Raw genomic sequence first — 21,778 nt, forward strand, 5'->3', positions numbered from 1 at the left:
CTAAAAAAAGAAGCCTAATGTCTTTAAAACAAGATCTAAACGAGCTCTTAAACTCTAATCTCCAATCTTTGAATGAGATCCTATTTTGCCTTAGATAGTCTTTTTAATTGAAAGAGATCTGATTTTGACCTTGTCTCACAAATGGTCAATCCTTGGGTATCAATCTAACCTATCTTAGGAATTTTTTGGCTTAATCCTACCCTCAACTTAATTCTAGTACCAACCATGCTAATTATTTATTTCTTTTAATTTGATTTTACTAATTTATGGTCTTTCTAAGGTAATAAAAGAGTCTCTACATCCTAAAAGATAAAATTACTAACCAATCTTCAACCTACTAACTATTAAGACAAGAAAATAAACTAAGAGGCTTTTATAAAATCCATTTTTAAATATCTTGAATTATTATTGAATCAAGATTATTAGATATTTAATTAAAAATTTAATTTTTTTTTAATCCATTGCAATCTCGCTTTACAATGATGTGTGGTAAAAATTGCTCATATGTTCATTTCTAAATTCTCTAGTAATCTTTGGCAAAGGTTGCTCTCTCAAAATTCTACAATTTTTCTCATGATTAGCACATATCTTCAAAAATTGCACCGTTTTTGTTCCATCCTGATTCCTAATCCGAGCATATTTTCATCCATTTTCCATTACCTTTATTTCCATGTGAGTAACTATAATATAAGATTATCATAGAATGATATGATAAGTAGACATATCTTACACAAAGAAATTTTGCTCATCACTAACATCTCTTATTATAACTTTCAAATTTGAACATGCCCCATATAATTCTCTTCATGAATTATTTGCCGCTCAAATCATCACCTATACTCAATGTCAATAGGCCGTTTCTTCCTTTTATACAGATCTTTTGATACCAAATTGATTTCCAAACCATGATCAATTAATGCCACAATAGGTTCTTCTAAATTTTCTAACTTAATAAATATCTCCGTTGTTGCTCTTCTTGAATAACTATAAGAATAATAACTTGAAGTTTGGATTTCTTCTTCTTCTTCCATAATCCTTATACATTAAACATCTCTATATGCATAATGATTGTCTTCTTCATCTACCATCACTCTTATCCCATGTGCATTTGAAGCCATATTCTCATCCAAAATTTGTCATTTCTTCTTAATAATATCCATGATAATCTTATGAAATTTTTTCTTTGTAATCCTAAGAACTTCTCCCAATATAAATTCCACCTTGCCATTTAAAATGCGTTCTTATAAAATCTTCCTCAAATCCACTGTTGTCTTAATATCTAATTATAATTTATAAACATGAGTCTTTGCTTTTTATTTTTTACAATTTTCTTTTCTTTTGTAGAAATATTCTTTGTTATTTCTTCATACCACATGCAGCTATGTGTTTTTTCTCCCCTTGTAGTTTTTTTTGATGGCCTTTTATTATTTTCATCTCTCTTTTGTTTTTTTTCTATTAATACTTTGTATTGACTCCTTGTAACATATACATGCATAGATAGAATATCAACTAGATCATTCCAACTTGTGGTTTTTCAAATAGACTTGCTTGTATTAATTAATATATCTCTAGCAACCTTTCTATTTGCCACATATTTCATTGCATTTAGCCACAATGAACTTATATGATCTGATGCTTCAATGCTTATTCCCGCACAATCTCAAGTAAGTCCAATCCTATATATCTTTGCTTCCTTTGCGTGAACCATCAATGCTTTCATACCTCCATTACCAAAGTTTGTCTCCAATTTTTCTCCACTTTCTTTTAGGTGTATCATACCATCTTTGAAAAAAATATTTCCTTTACGTAGCACCTCTATAAAATCTTCACATTCTCTTCTTGAATGATCTACACTATCACACCACATGCACCTATGTACTACACCTTCTATCAATCCTAACCTTTATTTTGTTGATACTCTTGATGATTGATCCTTTTCTTTAAATTTTACAAATCTTTCATCTCTCATATAATTTCATCAATGTCCATTTCTTCTTTCTTTGATATAGCCATTGAAGGTTGAATCATAGATATAGAATTGATAGTAGGCATTTTTATCTAAGATGCTTGCAATGGCCTTTGAATGGATACCCTATTCTTTTTCTTTTTTCTTTTTATAAGCAATCCTAATGCCTCTTCTACTTCCTTTTAATTTGTTGTCAATCCTTCATCTTTTTCTTTATCTTCAAGTAAGATTTCTAACTTTTCTTGCAACTCTCTATCAATTGCTTGAAGAAAAAGATTCACTTTGCTTAGATCCAATAGTTGCATTTCTTTCTTTGATAAACAAGAATATTGCTTTTCAAACTCTTTTAATAATTCTGTTGCTAGAAGATCCTTCTTTAGCTTATTAATTTATTCAAAAAATGACTTCTTTGTGACCTTGTCACTATCTTCCAAGAAAAACACATCTTTCAATGCTTGAAAAAATTTCTCTTATGAACCTCCAAAATGTCCTATAAGAGACTTTATTTGATTTCTTATCTCTAATGCACAGGCTAATTCAAATAATTGAACCATTTCCCTTTCTAAAATATGCTTCAACTCCATTTTTTTTTTACATAACACTTTAAATATTTTATAATATACTTCCTTTTAAATTGATTGATCTTGTCCACAACCACTTGTAATGCTTTATTAGCCATATCTTCTTTGCGGTCTTTAACTTGTTACTATTACAAGAATAAGGTAAAAGCCTCAAACATGCTTATAAAATTGAAATCAAAATATATACTTTTTTCTCTATTAGTTCCATGATCTGTAGCTCCACTTGAAGCACCACCTATAGCTCTTATTTCAACTCCCTTGCCTTCTTTCTCTATAATTTAAATAATCTAAGAAAATCAAATACCTTCTACCGTAAGCCTTTCATGTAGAATTCACCAAATATGTCATATTATGTGAAGTCTTGTTCGAAAATGAATTGGAGACTTGACTATGGAAGATACAATAGAAATTGCTACAAAAAAAATCCTAACTATAATAGAATAATAAATAAATTCTAATTAAACCTTAATAATACTATATAAAATTTAATGAAATTCAAAATAAACCTTAAAGAAATTACAAGACAAACAATAAGAAATCTTAAAAGAGTTGAAAGAAAATCCACAATAAAACTTAAAAGAATCATCAAGAAATCCTAAAAAATATTAGAATAATCAAAAATATATCTTAAATAGATTTCAACCAAGTTCTAATTTAATCCTCATTGAAATCCTAATGGACTTCAATCAAACCTTAGAAAACTCTCAAATCCTAAGCCAAATCCTAGATAATTCTTAAACCCTAAATCAAACCCTAAAAAAATCCTCAATCTTTAATTAAATCCTAGACTCTAAACCAAATCCTAACCAAATCTTAACCAACTCAATCTAACCTTAGTATTGTTTACAAGCTCAATATCTATCAATTGAACTATTGATCTTACTTAAAAATTTACATACTTTTTAATAACTAAATTAGCAAGCATACAAAATTTGAAGATAATTGCACTTACCAAATGGAAGAAAAATCCTAAAATCCGCTAGAGTATTAGCCAACCTCCTACTCCAATCTAAATGTTGAACTTCCAACTCCAATATCTCCTTTTCAAATTTTTCAATTATTCTCAAATTTCACATATGTGTAGCAAATCAAGTATATTATCTTCAAACACAAATTTTATCCTAATCCAACTAGTAGATTGTTGAAGATCTTAGAAATCCTAACTATCTTTCAAAGTCCAATTTTTGAGACCTCAACCTAATTCAAATTCAATAACCTTCAATTCAACTATTCGATCAAGCTCAAACTTATAGCATATACTCCAAACAACTATTCTCATAAGTCATTAAAATTTGAACCATAGATCTACTAACAAACTCACAAAATTCTTCAAAATGTAATATCCTTCTTATTTTACAAATTTCAAAGTCACCCAAACCAACTCTCACTTTGCAAAGCTCTTGCAAAGTCATTACACACTCAAACCACTCAAAATCAATGCTTAAAGAAATCTTTTCAAGTCTATTCTCTAACTCCACTCTCTAATCTGCCAATGAAACTCCCAAGTTGCTGTAGGTGCCTGATTTTGTGCCTTGGGGTTTGATTTTGACCCAGGTTGATAACCAATCCTCTTTGGGATCAAATTTTGTCCTTTTTAGTTATTTTTTTGCTAAAAATCAACTTCTAACTTGCTTCTACGTATGCTCATATCCTTTGTTTTTCTAATCTACCTTGTTTTGCCTTATTTATGGCCTTACAAAGTAAATGGAAGCCTACTTTACAAAAAGGTAGCATTTACATTGTTAATTTTACTTTTTTTAGACTATAAATATGTATGTTTGTAACAGATGGTTAAAATAGGTGGATAAATTTAATAAAAACTTGGCTCTATTTTAAATTCTTCTATGTTTAAAGATATATATATATATATATATATACATGTATTAATTATTTAATTCGAATGGATATATTTTCTAATTGATAATAAAAAATATACCAAAATACCTTAATTTTTTTAAATAATTATCAAAATAAATATGATTTAATTTGATTCAATTCAATTAAATGCAATTGAAAATAAAATTAAAATTCATAAAAAATTAAAAAATCAAAATGGACGTATTCTTGCTTCATGTTTTACATGAATTCAGCGCAGAAGAAATGATACCGAAACATAAGTACTTCCTTGGTTATCAGGAGGTTATTGCCGTTGTACCCATACGAAATCCGGGTCTCAGTTTCAACACATATACCCGGAGAGTATCAAACATGGAGGATATCTTTCGTGGGAACGGGTGGTTCCCTCCCGGCGGTGAGACCTGCTTCCGGGGCAAGGTGGAAACCTGCGTCTCGCAGACCAGGTTGTAGTGTCTCGTCACAGCGAGAGAAGCAGAGAGTGAGTGATGCAAATGGATCGTGGCAGGGAGAGAGGCCGCGATGGCTACGTCCATAGCCACTTGCGTTCTGTTGCGGTACCAGTCAGGGATTCCAATAACTACCGCCACCGCGAAGAACACGACCGCCTGGAGGATTCCGACAGCGATTCCGAGTTACGTCGCACGCAGGATCCTTCGGAGTATCGTCGCCTCAAGCGGGAGAAGATGCGTCGCCAGTTTAAAAATTGCATTTGGAACGTTACCCCGAGCCCACCGCGGCACCGTGGCGGCGAGCCGGAGCGTGAGAGGAAGCGGGAGGAGGTTGGTGGGAGCGAGGGGGAAGACGAGGGTTTGCTGAGGAAGAGGGGGACAGGGCATCACAATGGAATGGATAGTAGTGGGGAAGGTGGGGATGAGAGCGACCGAGAGGTGGACAGGAAGCAGCGGAAGAAGTCGGTTGAGAAGGAGAAAGTTAGGGTTGAGGACGAAGGGGAGAAGTGGCAGAGGCATGGGAGGGCACATGGAAGGAAAGATATTAGGGTTAGTAAGAGTGATGACGATGGTGCTGATGATGATGAGGATAGGGGTGGATGGCATACGAAGAGGTCGCATGATCGGAAGGTTAGGGCTGATGAGAGTGAGGAAGAGAGAGAGAAAGATGCAAAGATGAGCGGTAAGGTGAAACGAAGAGGAAGTGTTGAAGAATGCGAAGAAGACAGGGAACATGACGAGAAGCGGAGGAGTAGAAGGTCACACCGAAATGGGAGCATTGATGAAAGTGAAGACGAGAGGGAGCAGCGTGGGAAGAGGAAGGATGGAAAGCGGACTGAGCGGAAGGTTGTTGCAGAAGAAAGTGAGTCCGATTCAGACGTGGACCGAAAGAGGAGACATAAGAAAATGAAGCATAGTAGGAGGGTTGAGGAAAGTGAGGAGGATTCGGATGTTGATCGAAAGAGGAGGCACAAGTCCAAAAAGCGTAGCAGTAGGTCTCATAAGCGTAGGGAGGCTTCGGACGACAGTCAATCGGATGACAAGGTGAGTAGAAGAAGTCGAAGAGTAAAATCTTCCAAAAGGAGACGTTCTGATGACAGCAGTGAGGAAGACTCTGATGTCGAGCGTAAGGAGCGTGCAAGGACGAAGCGGGGCAGTAGCAGAAGAAGCAGTGAGAGGCGATCGAAAGAATCGAGAAAGAAGTTGCGGAAGTTGGAGGATAGTTCGGAGGAGACTGAAGAAGAGGTCGATCTTAAATTGGGTCTCATGTCCAAGGAAGGGCTCAAACCATCAGGACCTCCACATTCAGATGGAGCAGCAGAGAGTTCTTCAGGAGGCTCCGACTCCGATGAAGCGGATGTAGAGGAGATTGGTGAGGAGGTCGCGAATCAAAATGAAGTTGACGAAGAGGCTTTTAAATTTAAGGAGTTGCTGGAAGCTCAACGGAAGGCTGCTGCAGGGGGTCTCGAAAACGAACCGATGATAGGGCCAGCTCCGGCACCAAGGGCTGAGGGTCACATTAGCTATGGTGGTGCATTGCGACCTGGAGAAGGAGATGCTATAGCTCAGTACGTACAACAAGGAAAACGTATTCCACGACGAGGAGAGGTGGGACTTTCAGCAGACGAGATTTCAACTTTTGAAGACTTAGGTTATGTCATGAGTGGAAGTCGGCATCAAAGAATGAATGCTATTCGTATTCGAAAGGAGAATCAGGTGTACAGTGCTGAAGATAAGCGTGCGCTGGCTATGTTCAATTACGAGGAGAAGGCAAAGCGGGAACATAAGGTGATGTCAGATTTGCAGCGTCTTGTGCAGCGTCACATTGGACAAGAGGTTGCTCCTAATCATGACCCGTTTGGAACGACGAAAGCTGACGAAGTTCCAAGTTGATTCATTCGTGGTGAAGTAGAGATGTTTAACAGTGAACGTAAGATTAGATCCCCTCTCTGGGACATAGGTCGCTCTGGCGTAGTATCCCGAACAAGTTTGATGCGCATTTTCTCGATTTTATAACTTGGACAATGTCGAGCAGGTTAAGTTGTAATCTATTTTTGAGAAATGAAAATACAGTACCTTCATGTAACATTTACGCCCCGCATCACATCCTTTTGGGATCGTATGTACTGAACATATGCTTGGGACATTTACGAGACTAGTGTGTGTTTTGGTCTCACTCGCAATTCAAACACGCAATTCATAGACACCTTCTGAAGGAGGAGCATTAGCAAGTTCTAACAACCCAAACCAGATTCCTCAAGTTTCAGATTCCAAAATTTCCTTGCTAAGTTTGATTGACTCACTATGTCGAAGCCCTCATGTCGTTGCAGATGAATATCAATCAATAGATTAAAAAAATTACCTCTTAATGTACATACCAATAGTTCTAAAACCGTAGAGAAATGAAAGGATTCACGTATTGATATAATGAGAAGTTACAATAGACATATTTTAGACAGGTGTGAGACATCCAACCTTCAGTTGCCCCTTCCACAATTTCAATGGATGCAAGTGCAATTCATATTGAGAGCAATGAGTATACGCCGTACGTTTGGTATCTATAAAGTGACTTCACTCTGGTTCGTGAATTATCTCATTCTCTTGACAGATTTCAACAGAAGCAAATCTACCACTTGGTTGTCATAGTTAAGATGCCCTACATCACTATCTGACATGGGATAATATGCTGTACACTAGAAAGAACCTCGTCTCTGCCGACAAACCTCATAGAGTTTCAAAAGCTGAGGTTCCTTAGCGGCCTGTGAGACCGGTCTTGCCGTCCCTCCGAACTGCTAGAGCCAGATTCAAATCCCATAGTTCGCACCTGATGGGCATTTCCACTTCATAGAATGGGTTCTTCAGAACATAATCCGTGTAAAGCTCATAGACAGTTTTCAGCAAGCTATCAATGCCCGGCGTTCCTGGTTCAGCGGCCACGAAGATTTTTTGTGCCTGCACCAGCAGTGATGGGAATAAGAAAATGTTTGACATGACCATTACACCAGCAACCTGCAAAATTAGAATCTCCAAGTGATAAATCCTCGCGCAACGCAACTGGAATAGGATAATCTGATGCACACAATGCAATTGATATAAAGGGTTACCGATGTCGAGCCACCGTTGTCTTCTGACACACTACTGATTTCCATAACAATTGTTCTGACCTTACTGTAACGGAGACTAAGTGCTGATGACCACGTTCATACCAGCGATATCCAGGAGATTTCATAACAAAGTCTCTTACCATACCTGTGAGGGCCTGGAAGCAATGAAGTTCGAAAGTATCGGCCTCTAAAACCTCGATCCCATTGCACCCATTGACTGGAGACAACTCCTTCGAAATTGCGTGCATGGAGTGCCACAGACTCGCGAGTCTCAAGCTGTCATTTGTGTCGAGACGGCCTTGCGTTCCATAATCCTGCACCATTCCATAATTCATGGCCTCTCAGCACCTACGAACAATGATCTCAAATCACAGCACCTAGTCTAAAAATTTATCTTTCAGGATATAATGGATTCCGTTAAGCACATCTTGATCCTGGAAAACACTACCCTATACTATCGAGATTCGAAGTTCAGAAACCCACAGCCGCATTTACAGAGACCCTGCCAAAGTGACACGCTCTATCAATAAATTATCACACTAAATAGCTCGGTCACACTCCAGTTAAAACAACACGGTCTATGATGGAAATACCAATGTAAGTAGCCAATTCCAATTTATTATACGCAGGAGAAAGCAGATTTTTCTTTTGTCTGTGATCACCACGACGAGTCTACATAGGATTTTTACTGTTTAACAACATTGTGGCCGGAGGTTGGCCATGAGTCAAGCTGGTTTCCTACACTGAAACTAAAACCCTACAAATTGGCAAAAGGCGCGAAGTATAAAAAGCGGCAAACCTTGTAGAAAATCAGCCCGCCAGACTTGTTGATGACGAAGAGGTTGAAGATGATAGCGGCCATAGCTGGTGTATGCCCTCCAAAGACATTGACAAACTGGGCTTTCCTCTCCTTAAGAAATCTGAGCTCCAAATCGATTTTGCCATGCCTGCCATACAACTGTGCATAGCTGCAGGGGATATAGCGGGATTTATAGGTTTCCGAATTAAAAGGAAGAAGGTGGGCCAGGTTGGGTGGCATCAGGGCAACGGGGCAACCCAGTTCCATTTACCGGTCCTAGTTGCTCCACCCGTCAGAGGCAGGAAGGCCTATAAAGTTTCTTCACTTGCAAGCACTGAAGCTCCATGGATCCCACTGTTAAGCCGTTTCCAGGCGGTTAAAGTCATTGCGAAGGATCTCGGAACATGAACTCTTTCCAGTAGTGATGTCAATCGGGTTACTTGCCTGTCTAGTCTTCGCAGTAGAGGACCTTTCAAGGTCAAGCACCGGTCCGACCATCTTTACTCTGTAGACTGCATTGCACACGCACTTCTGTTCCAAGCGGGTGCAATTCTGTGTATGATTTTGATCTGTAAAATTTTTTTAGGGTGGAGTTTGAAAGCTCCAATGTGACTGTAATTGTAACCCTTCAATTGAGAGTTAGGGTATGCAGTACCGAAGATAGCCAATTCAATGAGAAAGACTTTGGAAAGCTCTTTGAATTGGGTTTTGGGTTTGTTGGCAGTGAAAGGTAGGATTCGGAGTCTCTAATTGGATAATTACTTCGCGGGAGGCTGTGGAAGGGTTTTGGGTTTGTGGGGATCAAGGGGAGTGCGTAACATGGATGGCGGTGGAAGGTGCCAACAGAGTGAATTAGGGCGTTTTGGCACTGACCGGGAATGCAAGTGCGCATTTTGTACTGAAAGGCAGCTTGAGAGCCAGTTTGGTGAGTGTTCCAGGTGTGCTTTGGGATCGAATCGACAACCGTCCTCCTCTCCGGCCGCATCAGCTGTAAGTAGGCTTCAACACCATGCAGGAGCTAATTCAGTCAGTGTCATGACAAATTCGCCGTCCGGTGAAGGCGGTCGGTCTACTATGGCATGTACTTCTATCAAGGGCAATCAAATAGGTTTGTTCCATTTTCGTGTTCAGGCCAATTTGTTTTTTGAATACTGGATTGACAATCAGCATATCTTTAAAGGACTGACGATTTTGCAACTGATTGAAATGCGCCTAAAATTCGGGTACTAATCGGATCATTAATCTGAGCTGTGCAGGAATTTCTTTTTGTAGCTAGAACCACAAAAAAATCCTAGTTAATGAATTGAGCTGGTTTGTCCAAGCCATACAGAATTGGATAACCAACTTGCTTGCTCTCCTACTCATATCTTCTTTGGTACAGTAAATGGAGCTTGTGGATCCGTTCTCATACAAAAGGTTGTGCTCCTCAGATGTAGCCCCAAAGGCGTCGTCAATACATTGCAGGAGTCTTCTGAGTTTGTGTGTGGGGTATATTGGCGAACATCTGGAGGACTTGATTGATGACATAGACGACATTGCCCCCGCCTTCCCTTTTCATGTGAAGGTATGTGCCGGGTTGTAGTGGTTTAGAGCTGAAACGAAGCTGGTCTATCCCTGTTTTTTAGGAAAGTCAGAACATACACTTTTTCGTAGTCACCTGTGCGCCTGCATACCTCCGAGACTATTTCTGCACTGATCGTAGCAATTTTGTAATAAAATAAATTTTTATGTCTCCCTGACAATGCACGGAATTTGTTCTCGATTTTCTTCATTACCATTGCACTAGCCCTATATCAATTAACGGTGGTCCTCTTCTCTTTGAGCTCAATGTGTCTAGTTTAGCACCACAATTACAATAGGTCTCATTCACCGATAATTCCTCCCTTGAAATTCGTGAGCTCGTCCCGTAGTAGCACAATCCAAATGCAATGATTGGGACATTTTTAATGAGTAATGAATTCTAACGTTTAAAGTAATGAATCGAGGGTTTGTTTTTCGTTTAGGGTCTGTCGCGTGCATTTCCTTTTAGCATAGATACGACGTTTTTCTGAGTGGATGAAGTAGGTGAGATAGAAGTTTTAATTAGATGTTTCATTTCGCAGGGTAAATTGCTAGCGATTGCCCGAAGAAGGAACCTGCTATGTGATGAGCTCCTCACTGCTTTGGCAGACATTTCTTGGGAAATTCTTGACGTGTCAGGTTCAGATGTGACGGACTCTAGTTTAATTGCGGCAGCGCAAACGTGTCCAAGATTGCAAGACGTCGACATAAGGTGTGTGGAATTAAAATTTTGAAGTCCATCTTAGTGCAATTTGACTGGAACACTTCTTCACTCTTTGAGAACTCATATTAGGGTTTAGGGATGTGAATTGTTGAATTTCTCGTGTTTATGAGGGTTATAAAAGAGTGACAGGCACTTTAACTGGGTGCACGGTATTGTCCCCACATGCAGTCGATGCAATAAGCTGACCTGCGCTGCTGTTCGTGCTTTAGTCGAGCATTGTCCTAATCTAAGAACTTTGCGATACGGGTACGCAGCTTACTTCATCTTCCTCTGTCCTGTGGAATTAGCTTCTTTATATATGGTATTTGTGTTGTTTTGTTGATAACCTTTATTGTATATTATGTTTCATAACAAATCTTCCACCTGACTGTTGCTATTATTCCTTCAGTGGCACGCCTATGTCCGATGCTGCTGCTAGAAAATCAATCAGCTACATAGTGCCAAAACTAAATCGTAATGAGGAGGAAGATAGCTGGGAAGTGCTAGAGACCAAGGCTGTTGCCGAAGGCGCACAGACATTGAGATGGCTAGTTTGGGTAAGTCTTGCGCAATCCCTCTTTTCAGGCTTCTCTAGCGAGTCGAAACTGTATCTAAATTTGCTCCAGTTGGAGAATCTTGGTCGTGTCAACTGGAGTTGCTGGATCTCAGACCTGGTCATATGTACAGCCCGGTATCGACCCCATTTCAATGGAGCGTTTGAAGTCTGAATGTCCTCGGATTGTTATCAATCCAGTTTTCTCTTGGAAGTCTTACGGTATAATTCCACCAGCAGCGCTACGTGACGCGGTGTTAGACGAATCTTTCCTCGAGGACATCGACCCGAAAACGTGGGCAAATAAATCAAAGACTCCACCAAGATCAGAAAAAGTCCCACCTCGCGCCACTGACGAAGTCAAGAACGAGCTCTCAGTAGCAGAAAAGTTTCGGCTGGCGTTTGTTGCGAGAGACGAGCGTTTGGCTCCCAAGAGAGCCAAGAATGCGAGGCAGAACCAAAGACGTGCAGAGAAAGCTTGGTTGAACTCAGACACGGAGGCCAAGTCCATTGTGTGGGCAGGCATTGCCCAGAAGTCTCTCAAAAAGCTCGGATTGTGACCCACTTATCAGTTCCTGCTCTTGTATGTAATTTTTGGAGCAATTTTGCACACTTTCTAGCAAGGTGCCCAATTGATTCACTTGGTCGCTTTGTTAAATCATCCTGGCTTTGTCACCGTGGCTATGCGGTTCATTTTACTGTATTTCACCTCTCCAGTCTCAGAATAATGTGCCCTTAAAAGAGGAACCAATTGCCCTGGAATTATCAGCAGTGATCTCATTTTGAGATGTGTGTATCGAATGAGGAAAATAGAGAAGGATGAACATAGTACCTCGCCATTTTCGTACCTTTTTTTGCTGATTAGAAGAAACCGGGTTTGATACAACTGGATAACTAAAATGAGTTCCCTCTTCAGTTCAAACTAACTGATAGCTTTTTTGAGGTTTTACTTGGATCACTGGCATGACTCTGGAAGTGGTGCAAATACTTGCTACTTTGTTGACTGGTATATTCTAACTTTTTCCAGTGCTTTCATGGTGAGAAATCATATTGTTATTTTGTCTGATTCAAAACAACATTGTTGACAACTGATTTGCATATTGAAAATGAATACTCGCAGATTGTGTGCATCAAAGTCTTCAAGAGTAAGCAAAAAAAAGCCAAGAAAGGCTTTGAAACCATCTTTTCAACTTACACAAGTTAGATCTAAATTTCCAAAATGCCTTACATACTCTTTGTAAATACTAAAAAATAATTGGGTTGGAAGTGCAATCAGTTTGTCCCATAGTTTATCAAATTCATTAATTAGAAGCATATTCTCACAATGCTCTTTGTACAGCATCCTTCAAAGTTGCCTGTGGGACACATTCTCAACAGTTAAAGTATTTCAGTAAACCATGAAACCATTTAATGGGTTAAAATTTACAACAATCTCTTTTCATGATGAAATTAGTATTTTTAAAGCCTTCTGACAAGTTCTTATTTTTAGTTATAATATTTTTTGGATTCAATCAACAATTTATTTACATGTTAAAAATTGTCTTCTAAGGAACAAAAGCACTAGTTATTGTAAATGGGTGCCTTGCAAATTCCACTTTAAAAAAGTGCAAGTCAAGGATGTTTCCTAGTTCCCTCAGTTTTATTGTTGTTTGGGAAATATTTAAAGTCACTATTAATAACGCTATTATGTGCAAATGCATCATTAGTATCTTTTTCTATGGTGGCACTAAGCAACAAATCTTAAATTAATAAGCAATTGATTTTTCATTGATTGCAAGAAACATAAAAAATAAATCATGCTTAGTATATATTCTAAACAAAAACCTTCTTGGATTTAACAATGAAATTAGTCAAAATTGGTGGCATATTAGTGATATTATTCTGCAAGACTACCAGAGAAAAAAAAAATTTCAAGTGTGTAGCAATATGTATAATAATACAAACCAAAGCACAACATGGAAATAAAGACTAATGGTTATTCTTTAGGCTTTTAGAGGTACTCAACATTTGATTCCAAAAATGTACACATGATATGATGATATGTACAAAAAAACCCAGATATGAGATTAACTACATATGTTGGAATTTAAGAGAGACTAAATCAAAGAATATATTAGATTCCAAGTTATAGTTTTCTTGGAAGGATGTATGATTCTATATTTGGGCACATAAAGAGGTTATGTTTATGCAAATAATGTAGCGTAGAGGGATTGCAGCAAATTCATGGAGGGCCACCACTACCTTCAAAATAGTCTTTTTGCTTTTCGTGTATGTTTCTAAAGTAAGAGACAATCTTACAGAGTTTAGGGGTGCTTACAAGCATGTTGGATTTGAGAGAGGGCTACCACTATGGACTAGACACAAACCCAAGACACTGAAGATTGTGGAAATTGGATGTTACACAAAAAAATATGCTTGTGAACCTGTGTCGGAAGATGTCTAAAAAGAATAGTCTTTATATTGGAAGATATTTATACTCAAAAAATTAATTTGAGTATAAACAAATACAAAGGAACGTTAAGTGCTATAGAGTAAATAAACAACCAAATAATGACAAAATATTCCTTGCACAATGGGACAAATTGCAGATGCCAAAAGCTAGGTGAGTGTCACAAACAATATAAAAATTTATTAGAAATCAAGAAAACCACCTTATGACGTAATCACTCACAACAAAACAAAATATCAAAAACAAAATAGTTCTTCCCTAAGCTCTCAGCTCAGAGATGGCAACTATAATCAGAAATGTGTGAGATCAACAACAGCTACAGCATCCATTCAGATGGCTAGCAATGGTAACCAAATCAAAGAAATAGGCTTCGAAGCATGAGGTAAACTTTGCTCAACTCCTGTTTGAATTTAAAAGTACTCATGACATGTTCCTTTCTTACGAGCAATAGTGCGTTGGAGAAATCGTGGAAGATGTATACTTTCAAATATTTGGACAAAGTATCGTAACTACAGCTTTTCAACTCACATCCTAGATAGTGTCATATCCTTGCACGAACGACTGCATTCTCAACTAGAAAGTGGCTTGTACTACGGGATGTAGTTCGTACAAGGAAAGTCCAAATGTCTACTGCAAAAGGAAATTGCCAACGCACCTTGCACTGATGCTAGAGTGGCTAAATATGTATGTACACGTTCCCTGTCAATTAATCGGAACAGCTCTCTTATCCAAAACGTGAAGAATAATTGGAAATCGCGTGACAACTGTAATAACAAGCTTCGAGAGAATCTGATGTGGAATGAGAGGAAGGTGAAGACGTAAAAATCTTACAAATAACCGATTGAATCAAGCCGCAAATGAATACTAAGCGAAAGTCGCAGCAAGGGCTTGTTCCAATCTACTGTCTGCAGTCACTCTAGAAAACAGCCGCCATAGCACGATTTCGGCTTTTTACTCCTGGGATAGACAACCTCCCTGCAAATAGAGAAACTACGGTCAGCATGTTTATTCATATAGCGTTGTCAATACCCATACATGCCAATCTACGCATGGCGATTGCCTCCACGCGACTACCAAAACTACCGAATCCGGAATAAATCTTCCAAAATTGGATACAATAGTGTGAAAATAGGATTGCACCTTGATCACGTATTCATACCTATAAGCGGCATCTAGCTCTCGTTCGTCTGCACAGTTGTATCCCAACAGGTACGCGCGTCCTGCACATCCAAACATAATCTTTCGACATCAACTACAAATGACATTTGAAAAGATAAGGTACATGTAAGCCCGCAAAGGACATCAATACGCCAAAGCTTAGAAATCTTCCATGTTGAACTCAATCAGTTATACAGACCAACCATGCTTTGTTGTTCCCAAATCTCTAAAGCATAAATGATGAAATGCAAGATTTGTCTAATTACCCAGGCGACCCGAGCCCAAGAAAGGCTCCCCTTCATCTGCTCCTGCGTTAGCATCAGCCTGTTGCTGCCCTTGTTGCTGCCCCTGTGACATTCAGTATCAGTAAATAACATTCGATGAGCGCCATCATAAACTTGAAAAGCTCAATATTAGCTGGATAAGTATAATCAAACTTTCCTCGATCGATGCCAAGAATTTTGGAAAATACTTACAAATTCTTCTGCATAGTTTTCCTCAGAGGGCGAGAGCCAACGATCAAAACAGCGACCAGATACAGTGCACACAAGAAGCTCATTGGAGGGATCCAGGAGAGTTTCTTTACAAGTGTCATCACATACTGCAACAAGAAGAGGAAAAAAAATTATACTTTCCCAGTAAGATACTGCACCAAAATATTATAAAATTCACCAACACTACCCTCACACAGCATTCCTCAAAATGTACAAGTTCAAATGAAGTTCGACGCAAGTTGTGAAACCAAGGGAGATAGACATGGATTACCATGAGCTCGTCCAGTCTTCTCACACAAAAAGACATCCCCAATTTGATGGTAGGAGCAGCTCCTACCGGAGCACCCATGATCACCAACATATACATCTGGCAGACTATATCTTCGTCTCCAGGCCGTAATCTGATCGGCTACAGATGTGTCCACCATTAACAGGTCATCATATACCTGCACGACCAAACAAGTAATATTAAGAAATATAGCGTTGAGCTTTTAGTGCAACACAGCACATTGTCTCAGTCAATGCAGCATGTTGCATGCATACGGAGATAAGAATCTGATCTACTCCTCATGTGTTGGACTGTAGACAGGTCTATTACACATGTCTACCAAGTTTTAACCTAACCGAGTTTATCAACGACCCAGCCATCCAGAGAATTTCAAGAGTGGAGAATCCACTATGGATCCCATGAAGTTTATCGCCATACAAAAAACGGATTCAAAGCATTAACAAACTATGTCTAACGACGTCAAGTGAATACCATCACAATCACAATGCAGCATTTGAAGCACATACAGTAATTTACCTGGGATTTCAGAGGGGCCTGGCTTCGTTTAGCAATCTGCATCTGGATGAATAACTCACGGAATTCTAAAGGTGTATTTCGTACGAACTCCGCCATATCTGCATGATCACGCTGTTCAAATCCAACCAACAGTCAAAGTTAGCGTTTGATCACGTTACATTTGATTTGTATCATCTAGAGAAAAGTCATACATCATTGCCAATCACGAACCTAAATAATATAAACGAATGCAGACAAGTCCTTGAGGAGAAGGCAAGTAAATAAGATGTACAAAAGCCATTGCGCAAAAAATGCATAATTGAGCTGTACTCAATGACTAACTCCAGTTAAAGGATTGTAGAAAGTACGATGTGACATGATTATCACATGCTTATGTCTATACTAAAACACAGACAAACAGAAACATCACACTCACTTCGAAGTAAAGTTTCTTCCATGCGCTTCCATGGGGTTCCTTGCGACCATTTGGTTTAGTAAAAGGACCCCATCTAAGACAGTACCTGCAAAAGAAGGCAAATTTGATAAATAAGTACCAGCTAAGTTTGATGAGCAAAGACTTGGTTCACTACTTAATCGTCGCGTTTCTGTGATAGCACCTCTAAACTTCACATGCTTGAATTGTCATTTCTGCTTTCAACAGTTACTACACGCCCTCTGTTAATTAAGTTGAAGTACCCAAGTCACTGTAGAAATTCTCCAAGGCACAATTCAGATACGAGAAATAGTGCCAAAATAGCAGAGCACTACAACCAAGGCAAATAGCGAGTTCATGCAACAGTAGCCAATAGACGATAATTCAAGACAGCATTGAACAAAGTAACGCACAGTTTGCGCCAGAGCCTCTCGTCAGAACCAGCACCCCGAAGAAAGCGGCAAACACTTGTACAACTTGAAAGATCCTGAAATAAAATTTGCATCAGATCATCACGAAAAGACGCATTAAGAGCCCAAGCCCGGTGAAAACCTGCACTTTTCTATGTACAACTGAGAAAACAACAGAAACGCACATGGCACACAATACTCAAATAATACGACACACAACGTCACTTCTGGGAACGCGATGTACCTCTGGAGACAGAAATCGCAATATGTTCTGAAAAATTTCTGGCGGAACCTTGCCGAGGCTTCCGGTCTGAATGCTGAGTTGCAACCCTTCTTTCGGATTTACCTACCCAGATAAAAAAAACACAACATAAACGTCCTGCGAATAAACAAAAACTTCTGGATAACTTATCATATAATGAACCAGGTGTATCAGGCTAGATCAACACCTCCAGCAAACCGCCCACTCAGGGGCAACCGCTCAAACACAAACACCACCCAGCACTCTACTAGGGGCACAAGAGAGCAGTACCGAATTAACCTGTTTCTGGGACAGCACAGGCTCCAGCTTGAGGGGCAGGCAGAGAAATCAGCCGATGAACGATATCTGGAAGCCAGGTCTAGCATCCAGCACCATATCAATGGTGGTCAAGGTTCTTAAATTCTCCGAATACACATCAGATACTTCTAAACTACGCACAGATACCACGAATTCCTATCTTCGGAACAAAACATGTGACTTGTTCCGCAATGAAGTGTACAAACGTTGTGAGGAAGTTCGCTAAAGATTAGTTTGTGACTACCAATGTCTTCCTATGATGTAGTAACGCACTAATTAGTACGAAAAACACTCTCGGTATCACAAAGCACACAGAATGCCTATGTCACTCGAGAATTACGCAGTTCATGTCGATGGAGATCATTAAACATGACTATTCACGTGGACCCAAATGAAACACGGGAAAACTGCTACAGATCATCTCGATCGAGATGATTAAATTATTATGAACGGTGTAGGCATATATTCATAATAATTTAACTTCCAAAACGGAACAATGCGTACACCGACGAAATGGTTACACGTAATTTTTTAAAACTTGTAACGACATTCTTCACGACATTAGGAGTCCTCATGTCCCAACATGAAAATCTTGAACATCTCATGAATAAATGTTTCGTAATTTTAACGTAATTATAGCTCATGAAAATGCCAGAAAAGAAAAAGGAAATACTCATTCTAAACTAAGCAGATAGACACAAAATATAAATTGTAAATACCAGAAAATTCATCCAGTTCCTCTTTTAAAAAAAGTTAAGTCATGTATTTGTAGAATAAATTTTAGACGTGACACACTCGACTCAAAATAAGTTCCATTCTATATACTTTGGCAAAACAACCTATCAACAAGCCATCACAAAAGCATGCGAAGTATATTCAAAGTAATTACGTCACAACAAGGTCGATCCAAAAGCAAAAGAAAATCGAGCCAAGATAATACCCCTAACACCGCAATAGCTTCTTCATCATCCGAACCACCAGCCTCCGCTCCCGAGCGCGGTGCGTCATCGACGTCACCACCTTCCTCCTCTCCCAACACCTCAGACTCGAGAAAAGCGCAGAGTGAAGCGTCGTCCTCGTACTCCCCGTCGCTGCTAGCGCCGTCGAGGTCCTGGGAGGGATCCATGCGTACAGCCGTAGGCACAACACACCGAAAACACGAGCCAAAGAACGCGAACCTAGGGTTTCCTCAACAGCATTCCGCCATAGCCAGATGCAAGACCCAGAGGACGCCAGAGCTCCAAACCCCAAAGCGCTCGCGAGAACCGTGGATGACTGGGAGTTTATGTTTAAGAACGTGTGAGACCCGGATAGGGGCAGGTACCTCTGTCCTGTTGTGTTATCGGTAGCAGTTTCCGTCCAGGTCACAACTTCGTCGAACGAAAAACTGGGTCCCAAGTTTCGTTGCACATGCTTTTGGAGGAGTGGTCTCAATGAAACTTTTACTTTTCCAAAGGGGTACCACGCAGGAGAAACTTGTTGGGTAGTTCTTCATGGAAACGTGCTACTAAAACTTGATTTTTAAATAGAGATATATGTGTATATAGAGAGGGCAAGAAAAAAAAAGAAAGATATACGAAATATTGATGTGAATGTATTTTGAAGTTATACAAATCATTTATATTCTATTATTTTCATTTCTATTTTTTATTTAATTTAAAAATATATTTAATCTTTTAAGATCTATTTAAAATATCAAATTAAAAAATTTGAAGATGTATTTGATATAATTTTAACTTCATTAAAATATTCTTGATTTATCAATTATCTAATCTATCAATATGTGTGGTTGGATTGCTTAATATTGTCTCTTTCTTGATATGGTGCTAAGCAAGTGAGAAGTAGTTCATAGACTTGCACAATGCAATCCACAATGATTGGTATCTTGTTAGTTGGTGGTTGCATGATTTTGTAGACAAGAGAGCATTCAAACCTTCAACTAAGTCGTGTCATGTAGTAACATGATCATTAAGTGAAAGAAAAAAAAAAAATTATTATAAAAAAGCCTAATTAAAAAGATATAATTTAATGACTTTGTAAGAGATTTGCAAAATCACAGTTATTTTAAATGAATTTGGTTTTTGTAAAATAAAATAAGATTGATATTTTGGATAATTTCATGAATTTTGTAATAAATCTATAAATAAAAATTTGTGGATTTGTGAGTATAATTATTTTAAATGTATGCTATAAATTTAATCTTAATTGAATGGTTAAACTAAATTTTATTAAAGTTCAAGTGAATTGAGGTTTCAAAAATTGGAGTTAGAGGGTTAATAAGAATTTCTAAGATTTTTAATAATCTACTAATTGGATTAAAATTAAAATTATTAATATAAATAATAGATTTAATTTCTATTATTTGTGTGAATTTTGAGAGCAATTTAATGGTTTAAAAGGAAATATTGGAAATAAGAGCTTGGCATCAAGGTTAGAAAAGATGATTTTCCAACACCTAAATGGCTAATCTTATATTTTTCTTAATTTGTAAGTGCAATTGATTTCATTTTTTTATACTTATTTTCAATTGAATTTCTAAAAAGTATAAATTTTATAAATCAATATCAATAATTTGATTACTAGTTATTGAAACTTCAATCTATAAAAGGATTTATTAAGAGTTTATTTAGGATTTAGGATTTCATTAGATTCAATCTAGGATTTAAGATTTATTTAGGATTTATTTAGGATTTGTTAGAGCTTGGTTAAAATTTGTTCGGATTTCATTAGGATTTGGTTAGAATTCAATTAAGATTTTTATTTTTATTTAGTTTTTAGATTTTAGATTTTATATATATATATATATATATATATATATACATATTTAAGATTAATTTATAATTTTTTTTATAAGTTCATTAGAATTTTTGGGGGTTTAATTAAATATTGATTAATATTATTTCAATTTAATTGGAGTTTGTTTAGAATTCTATTAGAATTATTACTGTCTTCTTATTGTAATTTCTATTTTATCTTCCATAGCCACATGTTTGGTGCATTCTTTAATAAACTTCACAAAATATGACAACAGATAGCACATTAAAGCTCCAATAATTTCAAGCTCGTCCAAATTATTTAAACCTCGAAAGCTATCAAAGACAAGAACATGATAAAAACAAATAAACAAGTGAGACTTCTCTCAAAAAAAAGATGAAAAAATAGAAATAACTTGATATGTATATTAAGAAAGAAATTGGAATGGCTATTGCCAAAAGCCAAGAAAACTAGAGACCCTTGAAACTAGACTAGAAGCGAGAAAGAAATTCACAATAGTGAAGAAGGCTTCACTCTTGTCTCTATATATACTATTTAACTAGGGGCTACGTGGCGATGTTCTATAGGACCTCCAATATGTATTGACTTTATAGGATACATGCTTTGACTTACAAGGTAAGTTTTTCTATGTGTGGGCCACATAGTTAGCTTGGTCTTCAAGCTAACAACATGTGTTGCACATGGCCAACTTGTAGAGCACGTTTCTAATCCAAAAAGTCAATTAAAGACACTTATAAAGTCAAAGCATCGTCTATGAAGCTTCTAAGAAGCTTCCATAGCAAATACTATAGAATTAACTTACTTTTACCTACTTTTACATACTTCTATCTATTTATACATGTAATTATTGGCTTACATGCATATGTCCATGACATTACCAGAGTGGGAAGACCACCCAGTTATTTGATCATTGTTGAGGCCTTCATAACTTCCTTCAAATAAGATATTTGAAACACCATCAAGAGTTGTTTCTACCTCTAGTAAAATCACCAAACATTGGGAGTCCCTTGCGGGGTTGTGATACTAAACGTGTTATATCTCATCATCTATTTGAGGAAGAACATGTTATTCTTCAAGATCTTCATCTCGATTGCATCATCTTGAAGGTTGTGACAATTGTAATGTCTCGTCGGGTAGGTCAACA

General features: G+C 37.8%; 4 protein-coding genes across 6 annotated transcripts; 2 read left to right on the forward strand and 2 right to left on the reverse strand.

Annotated features, from left to right (window-relative positions):
- The first annotated feature begins 4,807 nt into the window (after nt 1-4,807).
- On the forward strand, nt 4,808-6,939 carry LOC112286691 (uncharacterized). Its single transcript, XM_024528832.3, has one exon. The coding sequence runs from the start codon at nt 4,890-4,892 to the stop codon at nt 6,744-6,746; it is 1,857 nt and encodes a 618-aa protein (XP_024384600.1). The 5' UTR covers nt 4,808-4,889; the 3' UTR covers nt 6,747-6,939.
- Nucleotides 6,940-7,252: 313 nt separating this feature from the next.
- LOC112286693 (uncharacterized) lies at nt 7,253-9,038 on the reverse strand. Of its 2 annotated transcripts, none has more exons than XM_090253188.1 (3): nt 8,757-9,038; nt 8,103-8,271; nt 7,253-7,805 (listed from the first exon to the last, which is right to left on the reverse strand). In XM_090253188.1, exons 1-3 carry the CDS (start codon nt 9,021-9,023, stop codon nt 7,780-7,782), a joined length of 462 nt encoding a protein of 153 aa, XP_090109314.1. In that variant the 5' UTR covers nt 9,024-9,038; the 3' UTR covers nt 7,253-7,779. The 2 variants fall into 2 exon arrangements, with proteins under 2 accessions (XP_090109314.1, XP_024384602.2); XM_024528834.3 differs by having other exon boundaries at nt 8,098-8,271; nt 8,757-8,909.
- A 73-nt stretch (nt 9,039-9,111) lies between these two features.
- Nucleotides 9,112-12,521, forward strand: LOC112286692 (uncharacterized). The gene is made up of 6 exons (XM_024528833.3): nt 9,112-9,864; nt 10,187-10,320; nt 10,859-11,028; nt 11,209-11,286; nt 11,429-11,576; nt 11,707-12,521. Exons 1-6 carry the CDS (start codon nt 9,576-9,578, stop codon nt 12,130-12,132), a joined length of 1,245 nt encoding a protein of 414 aa, XP_024384601.1. The 5' UTR covers nt 9,112-9,575; the 3' UTR covers nt 12,133-12,521.
- Nucleotides 12,522-14,399: 1,878 nt separating this feature from the next.
- LOC112287093 (F-box protein SKIP31) lies at nt 14,400-19,069 on the reverse strand. Of its 2 annotated transcripts, XR_012218110.2 has the most exons (11): nt 18,800-19,069; nt 17,545-17,646; nt 17,304-17,377; nt 16,894-16,978; nt 16,479-16,589; nt 15,945-16,119; nt 15,656-15,780; nt 15,446-15,527; nt 15,181-15,241; nt 14,853-14,996; nt 14,400-14,720 (listed from the first exon to the last, which is right to left on the reverse strand). XR_012218110.2 is itself a non-coding variant. In XM_024529749.3 (10 exons), the coding sequence occupies exons 1-10, from the start codon at nt 18,983-18,985 to the stop codon at nt 14,933-14,935; spliced, it is 1,065 nt and encodes a 354-aa protein (XP_024385517.1). In that variant the 5' UTR covers nt 18,986-19,069; the 3' UTR covers nt 14,400-14,932. The 2 variants fall into 2 exon arrangements, 1 of the variants encoding a protein (XP_024385517.1); XM_024529749.3 differs by having other exon boundaries at nt 14,400-14,996.
- Nucleotides 19,070-21,778: the final 2,709 nt, after the last annotated feature.

This window comes from Physcomitrium patens, chromosome 9 (genome assembly GCF_059467195.1).
Source record: "Physcomitrium patens ecotype Gransden chromosome 9, ASM5946719v1, whole genome shotgun sequence".
In the NCBI taxonomy this organism is placed as follows: Eukaryota; Viridiplantae; Streptophyta; class Bryopsida; order Funariales; family Funariaceae; genus Physcomitrium; species Physcomitrium patens.

Coding starts and splice junctions, on each gene's coding strand:
- LOC112287093 (XM_024529749.3), bottom strand. CDS start 18,985: ATGGATCCCTCCCAGGACCTCGACGGCGCTAGCAGCGACGGGGAGTAC. Junction 16,979..17,303: donor GAGAGGCTCTGGCGCAAACT/GTGCGTTACTTT, acceptor CTTCTTTTGCAG/GTACTGTCTTAGATGGGGTC. Junction 15,528..15,655: donor AAAACTATGCAGAAGAATTT/GTAAGTATTTTC, acceptor TGAATGTCACAG/GGGCAGCAACAAGGGCAGCA.
- LOC112286692 (XM_024528833.3), top strand. CDS start 9,576: ATGGATGGCGGTGGAAGGTGCCAACAGAGTGAATTAGGGCGTTTTGGC. Junction 11,029..11,208: donor TTGCAAGACGTCGACATAAG/GTGTGTGGAATT, acceptor CCCCACATGCAG/TCGATGCAATAAGCTGACCT. Junction 11,287..11,428: donor CTAAGAACTTTGCGATACGG/GTACGCAGCTTA, acceptor TTATTCCTTCAG/TGGCACGCCTATGTCCGATG.
- LOC112286691 (XM_024528832.3), top strand. CDS start 4,890: ATGCAAATGGATCGTGGCAGGGAGAGAGGCCGCGATGGCTACGTCCAT.
- LOC112286693 (XM_090253188.1), bottom strand. CDS start 9,023: ATGGAACTGGGTTGCCCCGTTGCCCTGATGCCACCCAACCTGGCCCAC. Junction 8,272..8,756: donor GCGGGCTGATTTTCTACAAG/GTTTGCCGCTTT, acceptor GGAATGGTGCAG/GATTATGGAACGCAAGGCCG. Junction 7,806..8,102: donor TTGCTTCCAGGCCCTCACAG/GTATGGTAAGAG, acceptor CTGCTGGTGCAG/GCACAAAAAATCTTCGTGGC.